Source organism: Aplysia californica, unplaced genomic scaffold, assembly GCF_000002075.1.
Source record: "Aplysia californica isolate F4 #8 unplaced genomic scaffold, AplCal3.0 scaffold00086, whole genome shotgun sequence".
Lineage (NCBI taxonomy): Eukaryota > Metazoa > Mollusca > Gastropoda > Aplysiida > Aplysiidae > Aplysia > Aplysia californica.
The window spans coordinates 1,066,912-1,077,117 of record NW_004797356.1 but is presented as its reverse complement, the minus strand read 5'-3'; the positions used below and the strand labels follow the sequence as shown (position 1 = coordinate 1,077,117).

The 10,206-nt window shown below is 41.7% G+C and overlaps 1 protein-coding gene across 1 annotated transcript in view; it reads left to right on the top strand.

The window, feature by feature from the left end:
* The window catches only part of LOC101856168 (inositol 1,4,5-trisphosphate receptor type 1), a gene marked incomplete in the record, with an annotated part of 208,126 nt that overhangs the window by 172,707 nt on the left and 25,213 nt on the right, over nt 1-10,206 (top strand). Inside the window, 8 exon segments of the mRNA XM_035968813.1 lie at nt 92-142; nt 1,896-2,174; nt 2,664-2,786; nt 4,415-4,564; nt 6,326-6,427; nt 7,684-7,767; nt 9,186-9,380; nt 9,893-10,001. Coding sequence (XP_035824706.1) covers nt 92-142; nt 1,896-2,174; nt 2,664-2,786; nt 4,415-4,564; nt 6,326-6,427; nt 7,684-7,767; nt 9,186-9,380; nt 9,893-10,001 — 1,093 coding nt within the window.

Sequence of the window (10,206 nt, the reverse complement as noted above, 5' to 3'; positions counted from 1 at the left end):
GAGAGAGAGAGAGAGAGAGAGAGAGAGAGAGAGAGAGGGAGATAATTTAGACATAGAAAATGAATGTTAGCTTTGCCTTTTCTTTTTACAGCAAATTCAAGCCTATGAGGATGCCATGAGACAGCAGAGGCTAAGTGGATGGGTGAGTTTGACAATCGTCTACTTGATGTTATAATAATTTGGCTTAGATGTTTCACATGCCCATAGACACTATTTAGACAGAAGGCTAGCCTGCTTAGATCCTGACTGACGAAGTCAAATCTTTGCTGCAGGAAAATTGAGAAACTCGAAACGAAAGCAGTATTCCCTCATGGAACCGAAAGTCTTTTTTTATCTAGTAATAAAAAGTTTCTTTATTAGGAATCTATAAACAAACACTACCCTTTGGGTCACACAGGATCAGTACAATAATTGAGGATTTACAGTAGCCAAGCCTACAAATTGAAGGGGTCATTTCAATAACGTACGTAAGTCCATTTTTTGCGAAAATCAAGATTTTTTAATAGGATGATAAAAGAAAGGAGACTGCACCCTGTCAGCCTTCTATGGAGACTGTATCTTTGATGTTTAGAGCTACGTCCTCTGTTTTAGCTCGCCTTTCCAGTGCATTACTATATTCACGAGAAACAGTTTTTGGCCTTTTTCTCAACACTACCCTAGTGTGACCTAGGTACGTTATTGAAGTAACCCATGCAATTGTTCTTCTTGAGACGCGACACCACCTTGCCCCCACATCTCAGTGAAATCATACAGTTTTCCTCCCAAGACTGTCTAGACGCACCGCTCTTTGAGAACCCTACTTGTGCCGACGTTAGCTTCATTATGCTTATCAAATAACCGGGAAGTAAGAGGTAGACTTGGGCGAAGAATCGATCCTGGAACCGATTACAGCGGTTAGTGCTACAGATGAAAAGTTCTGATTCTTTTTTACGTAAACCAACGAATACCAATTACTATATAAATATTAAAATTTTCTTCTTTTTTTAAACTTATTTTTGAAAATTAAAAATGTTGTTTCCTCTCTGTGTTTCGAAATCGAGGTTATCCTGGATCCTGAAGCTCCTTGAAGCCGACTAGGTAACCGGAACTGGTTAAGTGTTGGGGTCATCAGAAGTAATTGCTACTTTGCCGGAAGTAATCATGTAACTTTCTAGGGGTCGGAACCACCGGAAGAAATCTTGAACACCCAGTAGAAATCACAACAGTGGAAAGAAATTGGGTTCGGACTCGATTGCTACGATTCCTAGTTTGCAATAATCGGCAACCGCCTTCCACTTAGTAAGTGGTCAATCCCTCCTGTGAAACCTCAGCTCATGTTTTCATTTTTCAACTGATTTCTTATTCTGAAATCGGATACTCAATTCCTGAATCTGCGATCTTGATCTGAAGAACTTGTATATTAAACAAATTTTATACGATTACATTTTATGTACACATTTTACCTGATATTTTGGGGCAAAGCGAAAGATGACAAAACTGCTAGAAAAAATATACTACGGTAAAACAGAGGATGGGAAGACAGTCAAGAAGAGAAGGAAAAGATCATTAAGTATATCGTCATGAGAAGAACAAATAAGAGAGAGTTTTGGAGGACAGAAGGACTGTGTATCAGGACGACGATGAGAAGAGAGAGAAAGAAGAAGTGTCTCAGAGGGCTATTAGACATAGGAAGAGAACTTGGGGGGGGGGGGTAAACTGTGAAAATTGGTGAAAGTTGCCCCTCAGACAGCACTTTAATAAGCAGCAAACGATATGATCATGCATTAAATATCTGCAGTTGCTCCGTTATATTGTGTCAACGATTTAGAAGTTATCATGAAACACTGGGAATCCTTTGTTCGTAAGAAAAGTTGTTTCCTTGTTTTCTCATCATTTACTTTGTGTCCTTCTAACAGACTCGTAGAACGACCCGTGCCTGTGTGAAACCCCCAGAGAAAAAGAAAAAAGCGAAGGCGAAAAAGCAGCCAGCTGCTGTCGACACAATGGGCAAGCCGGTCAAAGAAAAAACCGGCAAAAAGAAGAAGGGCGGCAAAAAAGACAGCAACGACCCCAACAACGGCATTCTGAAGAAAGACAAAGAGGTGTCCTTCGTGAACCCAATAGCCAAGGAGAGTGAGGCGCTCATGCCAGACTCAGGGACTGAGATAGACGTCTCCATCAAAGTAGAAGTTGAGGTAGTTTTATCTTTCAACTGGTTTCTGTCGTTTAGAGCAGTGCTTGCCAATCTGAAAGGTCTCGCCCCCTCGAAATTTTAGTTAGCGGTGGGAAAAATAATAAATAGCATGTGTATAGAGCAAATTTCACTCAACGCCAAGTTATATGCGCATTCTAAAACAATCTCAACTTCCTGGGAAACATATAGTGAAAGCTGCCATTTTACAGGCGCTAGAACATGAGTAGACACAGACCGCGTGGAAATACTTGTAGATGGGCTGTACGAAGAATTTATCCTCTTAAACGTGGCGAAAGTGGGCGCTGGCCATAAAGACGTTGACAAGCACTGGTACACACAGAGGTTCAGCAGGCACTGTTTTTATTTGTGAGAGAATGACGGTTGTTGTTGTTTTGTTTGTTTGTTTGTTTTTTGGAGTTGTTTTGGGGGGGGGGGTGATATTTTCCTCACAATTCACCTGACTCGCGTGTTATTGCATCTTGTCCTACAGCCAGATCAAGAGTCAGACGTGGTAACAGACACGTCGGCCTTTGAGTACAAGAACGACGGGTACATCGAGCTGGTGCTCAAAGTGATGGCGCGCATGTGTGACGGCCAGAACAAACAGCTACAGGTAGGTCTTTGGGCGTCTATGTGGACTCATTGAGGATGTGCATTCTGGTCATCAGAAAAAAAAACTGACTTGAAGACCACTGACCTTGGGACGCTTTTCCTTTTTTTGTTGTTTGTTAAGGAGCATAGCTTTGTTATTCACGTAGATTTTCCAATTACGTTTTCTTTATCTGACACTGAAAACGGCAGGCAACATCTTGTGTACTTAAAAAATACTCGAACTCGTGTTTCTGATAATTTGAGTTTGAAAGTTCGAAATGTACCGAAACTTTACTTGTGCTATGCTGCTGATCGAACGTATTATGCATCCGCAGTGTCATTCTAGAGGTAATACTGTACCTTACACCGATATACTATATCAAAGATTGGGAAGCTTTGAACGTCTTGGTTCCGTCCAGTAACTGCCATTCGTATCACGGGGAGCAAACGCACTCCGTCAATGAAGTCAAAGACAGACGAATCATAAACGTTTGCTAGTTTGGCTGTTACTTTCATCATTGTCAATATTCCAAGACCTTCATATTAACGTAGCGAAAAAAAACCGATCAAGGCAGGAAAATTACCCGAGGTAAATTGTGAAAGAACAGATCACAAAGCTACGAATATGTGTGAAGCTTGCTGACAAAATGAGTTACTTCTCATCAATAGATACATCACGCTTATCGGTGAATTTTTACAATGTACATGTAAGAAATAATAGAAGACAGGTTATAGTTAAAGAATATGGCATCAATAGAAAATCTTCAAATTTGACCCTTGTGTCGATTTTTGGAGAGTCTCCATTTTTGTGAATTGCGAGAAGTAACTCATTTTGTCAGCACGCTCCACAAGAGCAGTTGCCAGCTCCGACTGCTGTGCTGTAGATGTCTTTGTTATCCCCAAGTTCGCTGGACAAGATGGGAGGCTGGTTGGTGAATTTTAGCCACCGGCCTGTTTAAGTACGAAATGGACGCTCCTATGCTCCTAAATTAATGGGTTTGGCGTGGATTAGTCCCGAGTAGGCGGATCCTTAAACTTCTAATTCCCAGTGGGGGGCGTTCTAATTTTAAACGCATTTTTTGTCACCTGCAGGTTGATTCTTTTTTATTAAATATTTGGTCATGATACGATTGGTATCTTACCTAACCATTGGTTTGAGATAAATATTATGATTCAGTTTAAAAGATAATAAATAGATAAACTGTACCCCCCCCCCCCTCTATTTGGAACTTACCTGACCTAGTACTCACAGTGGGGTCCCCACTCTCAGTGAGGCCATGTTTGAGTTGCTGTGGCGTCATGTGGAAAACACGCTTTTTTTACCGTATCCATACGCCCGGGGGTAATTTTGTACCCCCGGGGTTGTATTTTTCAAATTTCAGAATACTTCTAGTACGAATATCTTTTTGAAACTTTCAGTATTTCTCAAAAAAATCATTTTGACAGACTGCTATGCAAAGCGTACGGATGGGATTAACGAATAAATTTCCTCTTTGGAAAGTGGTGCCACAGAGTTCCCCCACGTCGTATGGATACGATAGTAAAACACGACGTACAGATAGGGTTAAATACGTATTTTAAGAATTGGCAGGGGGTGGGGGGGTATACCTTTATCTTACCGCCAATACATGTTTGCACTGTTGTGTACAGGACTATCTCCGTGAACAACCCGACAACGTCAAGTCTTTCGACATCATAGCCGAGGTGACACGCTTTCTGAATGTCGTCTACTCCAACATCAACAGCAAGAACATCGACCTGGTCATACAGCTCTTCGAGACCATGAATGAATTTACGGCGGTAAGTTCTCTGTCCTAAAAGAAGTCGGAATGGAGAACGAAAAAAAAGGTGGTCGGGGGGGGGGGGGGGAGGTCCCGTATATTTAATTTGTACTGCTTAGAAAAGTTTTGAGGGCCCTCAAGAAGACCAATAATTTATTTTTTTTTTAATTGATTGATGGGTTTTTGTGGGGGAAGGGGGGGGGGCAGTTAGTTTTCGTTCGTTTGTTTGATTGCTTGTGTGTTTGTTTATTTGTTTGTTTGCTTATACCTTGTTGTATTTTGTCTTGATAATACGTTGGCGCAGCAGTGGTTAATCGCTCGCCTTTTTTTGGATGATACCAAACACGTAATACCGAAGTATCTTTTTATTTTATTTTCTCTATTAGCCTGTGGGTATGTTCCCTACCTTTTAGCAACAATAAGTCACCCTGAAGGCTTTTTGCACCAGACGTACTTGAGTCTGTGGTGTAGTGGTAAGGGTTGTCTCCTTTTTTTTTCCTTTTTTTTTGGGGGGGGGGGGGGGTAAGTGTTTTACGGCGCTCGCAATTACATACTGTCAGATGAGCGCGTGGGACACTCCAAACATTTTCAGCTGGAAGGAAATTTTGAATTTTGCCCGGGTGGCGGCCGAAGCCTACTATTATCGATTTTGGACCACAAAATGATCTTTAACGTGCGCAACTCGCACACGGGACCTCCGGATTTTTCGCCCTTCTCCGAGAAGGCTAGGCGTAGATCTTTCCTACCAGTAGATTAGGGGTGTGGCTGAAAGACAGCAGTAAGAGGGAGCCAAGGAGAAGCAGTAGAAAGGCTGCAGAAAGAGTCAGAAGCCCAGGAGAGGGGGCAAAGGAGGTAAGGGGGTAGAGGCAGAAAGTGGAGACGAAAGCAGACGACAGAACGTTGCTAGAGAGCAGGAAAGGGGGTGAAGGGAGACAATTTTAGAGAAAAAAATGTTCCCGTCGCTACCCGGATTCGAACCCGGGACCTTTGAATGAGAGGCGAACACCTTAATCTTTCTGATGGTATGTGGTAGGCCTTCGTTATTGCTTCGCTAGCATTATTCCATTTAAGGAGTTAGAAAAAAGGGTGTTGGAGACAAATGAAAAGTATTTTCGTTCGAAGCCAGGAGCTCATGAATATCGCAATAAATCAATTTCAGCTATGGTTTTCTTGTTTCAAAGGATGACAGTTATAACGAATATTTGTAAAATCGACTGCAGGAAAAGAGACACTTTCAAAACATTTTCTCCCTAACTCATACAATGTAAAGAGGTTTTTGTCGTTTGCTTTTGTTTGTTTTTGTTTTGTTTTTTTTGTTGGGGGGGGGGCTGTTTTTTGGTGGAGGGGGGGGGAGGTTTGTTTGTTGTTTTTGCTGTTTGTTTGTTTTTGGGGTTTTCTGTTGTTGTTGTTTTGTCCTTGGGTTTTTCGTGTTCTTGGGGGTTGTTGGTTTGTTGATGGGTTTTTTTTTCTTGGTTTGTTTTGGGGGTGGGGTATTGGTGAAAGAGACACACATACACTGCAGACTTAGCAATACATAATATCTTATGCAGATATTATAGACGCAATGAGCTTTCACGATCTAGCAGGCTCATCAATGTAAAGGCTTTATTATGGTTAGCGCTTTTCTTTCCAGGTCATCTTTGTGTTTATTATGCTCTCTAATAGTACTTACTTCGCTCTAACTTTTTGAAAATAAAGTTCTAATCTACTTTCCTTGGCGTTCATGTTGCTTTTCCGTAAAGCTTGTATTATACATTTTGATGTTTTCTTTCATGTACAGGGAAATCAGGAAAACAGAGTTGTCATTTACGACAACAAAATCATTGACTACATCAACTTTATCCTGAGATCTGGAGAGTTCGCAGACTGCTCCACAGAGAAGGTAGGTATCTGGGATACGGATTTTGTTGCTACAGTTAAGTCGTGTGACAGACGGTGAGGAGGTGGAGAGGAGGTCGTGTGTCGTATGAGCCTTCGTATATCTTTTGCCACTTTACTTTTATCGTCCTCTTGCCACTGATATTTCAAAAACTTAAGCGCCATCCCAGTCTCCCGCCTACTCCTTTTTTTTTGGGGGGGGGGGTGTAAGTGTTTTTACGGCACTCGCAACCGCATAAGGTTATATGAGCGCGCGAGACGCATTAAACATTTTTAGTTTGTAGGAAATTTTGAATTTTGCTCTGGTGGCGGCTGAAGCCTACTCTTATCGATTTTAGACCATCAAGGGGTCTTTAACGTGCGCAACTTGCACAAGTGACCTCCGAGATTTTTTGCCCTCGTCCGAGAAGAGGTGTAGATCTTTCCTATCAGAAGATCAAGGGAGTGGCTGGAAGACAGCAGTAGGAAGGAGCCAGGGAGTAGCAGTAGAAAGGCAGCAGAAAGAGTCAGAAGCCCAGAAGAGGGGGCAAAGGGGGTGTGGGCAGAAAGTGGAGACGAAAATAGACGACAGAATATTGCTAGGGAGCAGGAAAGAAGGTGAAAGAAGACAATTTTAGAGAAGAAAATTGTTTCGGTCGCTACCCGGATTCGAACCCGGGACCTTTGAACGAGAGGCGAACACCTTAACCTCTGGACCACGAGAGCCCCCGCCTACTCCTTAATAGAGATACTGTCGACTTAGACCCAGCCTATGTCTTTGAGTTTTTTTGTGTTTTTTTTCCCAACTAATTCTTACACAATTCTGCTTCCAACCTGCACCATTCAGTTAAACTGTCCTTTTTTCTGTTGCTATTTATATCTGTTTTTCCGAAGTTTTGTTTGTTTGTTTGTCATTGTTGTTTTTGTTTTAAGCACTAATTCTCTTGGACTGTGTGCCTGTCTGGAATATTCTATAAACTTTGGGGCAAAACTGTTATTATAAACGACCAAGACAAATTCAAATTTTTACGGACAAAATAAAGATTGTCATCATTGTCATTGAGATTTTTTTAATTGTTTTTGTGGGTGGTTGGCGGGAGCTCTGGTGTGGTTTGTTCCTTCTTTCCTATTAAACACCCATCATCCTTATCTCCCCCCTTCTTTTTTGTGTTCGTTACTCTCTTGTAACCCCTCTAATCTTCGGCACTTATATGACCTTATAGTGTTGCAAGTGCCGTAAAACACTTACTCAAACTAAAACTTATTGTTTTAATCCCACAGACTCTAGAGCTGAGAAACAGCATCTCCAACCTTGTTATGAGTCTTATTGAAGAGAATGGACCCGGCGCCACGGAAGTGGCTCTGGTGAGTGTACGAGTCTGTCCGACTTTTTGTCTTTGTTCATCTCTGTTTGTCTGTCTGTCTATCTGTTTGTATGTCTGTCTGTCTGTCTGTCTGTCTGTCTGTCTGTCTGTCTGTCTGTCTGTCTGTCTGTCTGTCTGTCTGTCGTCTGTCTCTCTGTCTCTCTGTCTTTTTCTGTTTCTCTTTGTCTGTCTCTCTTTGTCGGTATCTATCTATCTATCTATCCTTCTATCTATCTATCTATATATCTATCTATCCCTCTATCTATCTATCTATCTATATATCTATCTATCTATCTATCTATCTATCTATCTATCTATCTATCTATCTATCTTTCTATCTATCTATCTATCTATTTCACAAACACACACACAAACACAAACACACCCATACACATACCCATACACACATACGCATACACACATGCGTACACACACACACAGACACTCACACACACACACACACACACACACACACACACACACACACACACACACACACACACACACACTCACTCACTCACTCACTCACTCACTCACACACACATTCATTCCCTCCCTCCATCTCATTTATTTCACTGTCTGGGTCATTCTTTTTTTCGTAATATATCTTCTCTCTCTCTCTCTCTCTCTCTCTCTCTCTCTCTCTCTCTCTCTCTCTCTCTCTCTCTCTGCACCTCTGTCAATCGATCTCTTTCTATCTCTCGGTGTCTCTTACTCGTGACTCCTTCCAATGGATCATAATATTATGTTTTCCTTTGCTATCCACATTTGTCACATCATGCCAGTCTACTGTGGTGAATGACCATGGATCGAATCGTTCACGCAATTTTTGGGGATCGTTATTTTTTCTTCTATTGTTTTGTTTGGGGTTGTTGTTTTTTTTGTGGGGGGTTTTTTTTTGGGGGGGGGGGGTGTTGTTGTTGGTTTTGGGGAGGTGAGGTGGGATAGGGATTGTGTAGTGTGTTTTGTTTTTGTGTTATGGGTTTGGGTGATTTTTCGCGACTATTCGTCTACTCAGCTAGGTCATAATAATGAAGATATTAGATCGGAGGCCTATCGACACAATTCTGATCGCCCAAAGGGTGGGCTGCTTCGGTCCTAGATTCAGGGTCCACTGGGATGAATGGGATACAGTATACCAGGAGACAGATGAAGAAAACGATCGATGAAACACAGTCCTCGCACGGGAATCGAACCCATATCTTCTGTGAGCTACGTCAAAGATCTTAACTGTTAATGACTCTTATGCAACGTTATCGGTTATGATAGCTTTTTAAATAAGTGTTATTAATACGAATGTATGTATTCATTTATAATTTATGAGCTTAATGCTTAAAGAGACGTCCCTCAAAAACCTGATTCGCATTGCAATAATTCCTCCCTCCCACCCCCAACCCTAAACGACCCCCACTTTTGCAGGAGGTTAAAGACACATTGGACAAGAAAGCAGTTCTGGCCCTCATGGCAACATGTTACGAGCGCCATCAGACAGACAAGACCAAGATTCTGGAGCTGAAGGCTCTGGAGGAGGCACTCAATGACCCCTTGGGTTCACAGACCAAGATGGCGTCGAACCGGAACTTAGTGACGGGGAAAAAGTTGCTGAAAGTCATGGTGAGTAGATGTGTGGATTGTATGTAGTGTTTTGGGACATATGGGTGTTTAAGAATGTTCGTGTCTGTTTCGTTTTCGTCTGTTCGTATGAGTACGGGTGTGTGAACAGACAGACAGACAGACAGACAGACAGACAGACAGACAGACAGACAGACAGACAGACAGACAGACAGACAGACAGACAGACAGACAGAGGATAGATAGACATGTATTTAATATATAAGGAAAGATGGAATGATGAACGATGGGTGGATAAATATACGGACGGATAGAAAGATGGGTGGATGGATGGATGAATGGATAGATGGATGGATGGATGAATGGAAATATGGATGAATGGATGGATGGATGAATAGATAGATGGGTGGATAGACGGACGAATGGATGTATGGACCGATGGATGGAAGAACGGATATATAGGTGTAGATACTGATGAATAGACGTTTTTTCCGTATGTCCTACTATCGCCTTGATTACATTCTTTCCCCATTACTTTCCTCCTTGAAACTCAGCAAAAGAAGCAGAAGGATGAGTTCGCTGACGGTTTCATGGACGTGGGCTACAGCCTGTATCTCATCCTAGCCCGCATGGTGGACATTGACCCCAAGCTGTTTGATTATCGTGAGTTTCAAGGGACACCTTATTTCAAATCTCAACTTATAGCTGAATGGTAGTAATGGTAATGAAAATAATATTGACAATAATGATGATAATAATGACAATAGTAGTAGTAATAGTAATAATGATAATAAAAATGATGATGGTGATAATGATGATTGATGATGATAATGATGATGATGATGATGATGATGATGATGATGATGAT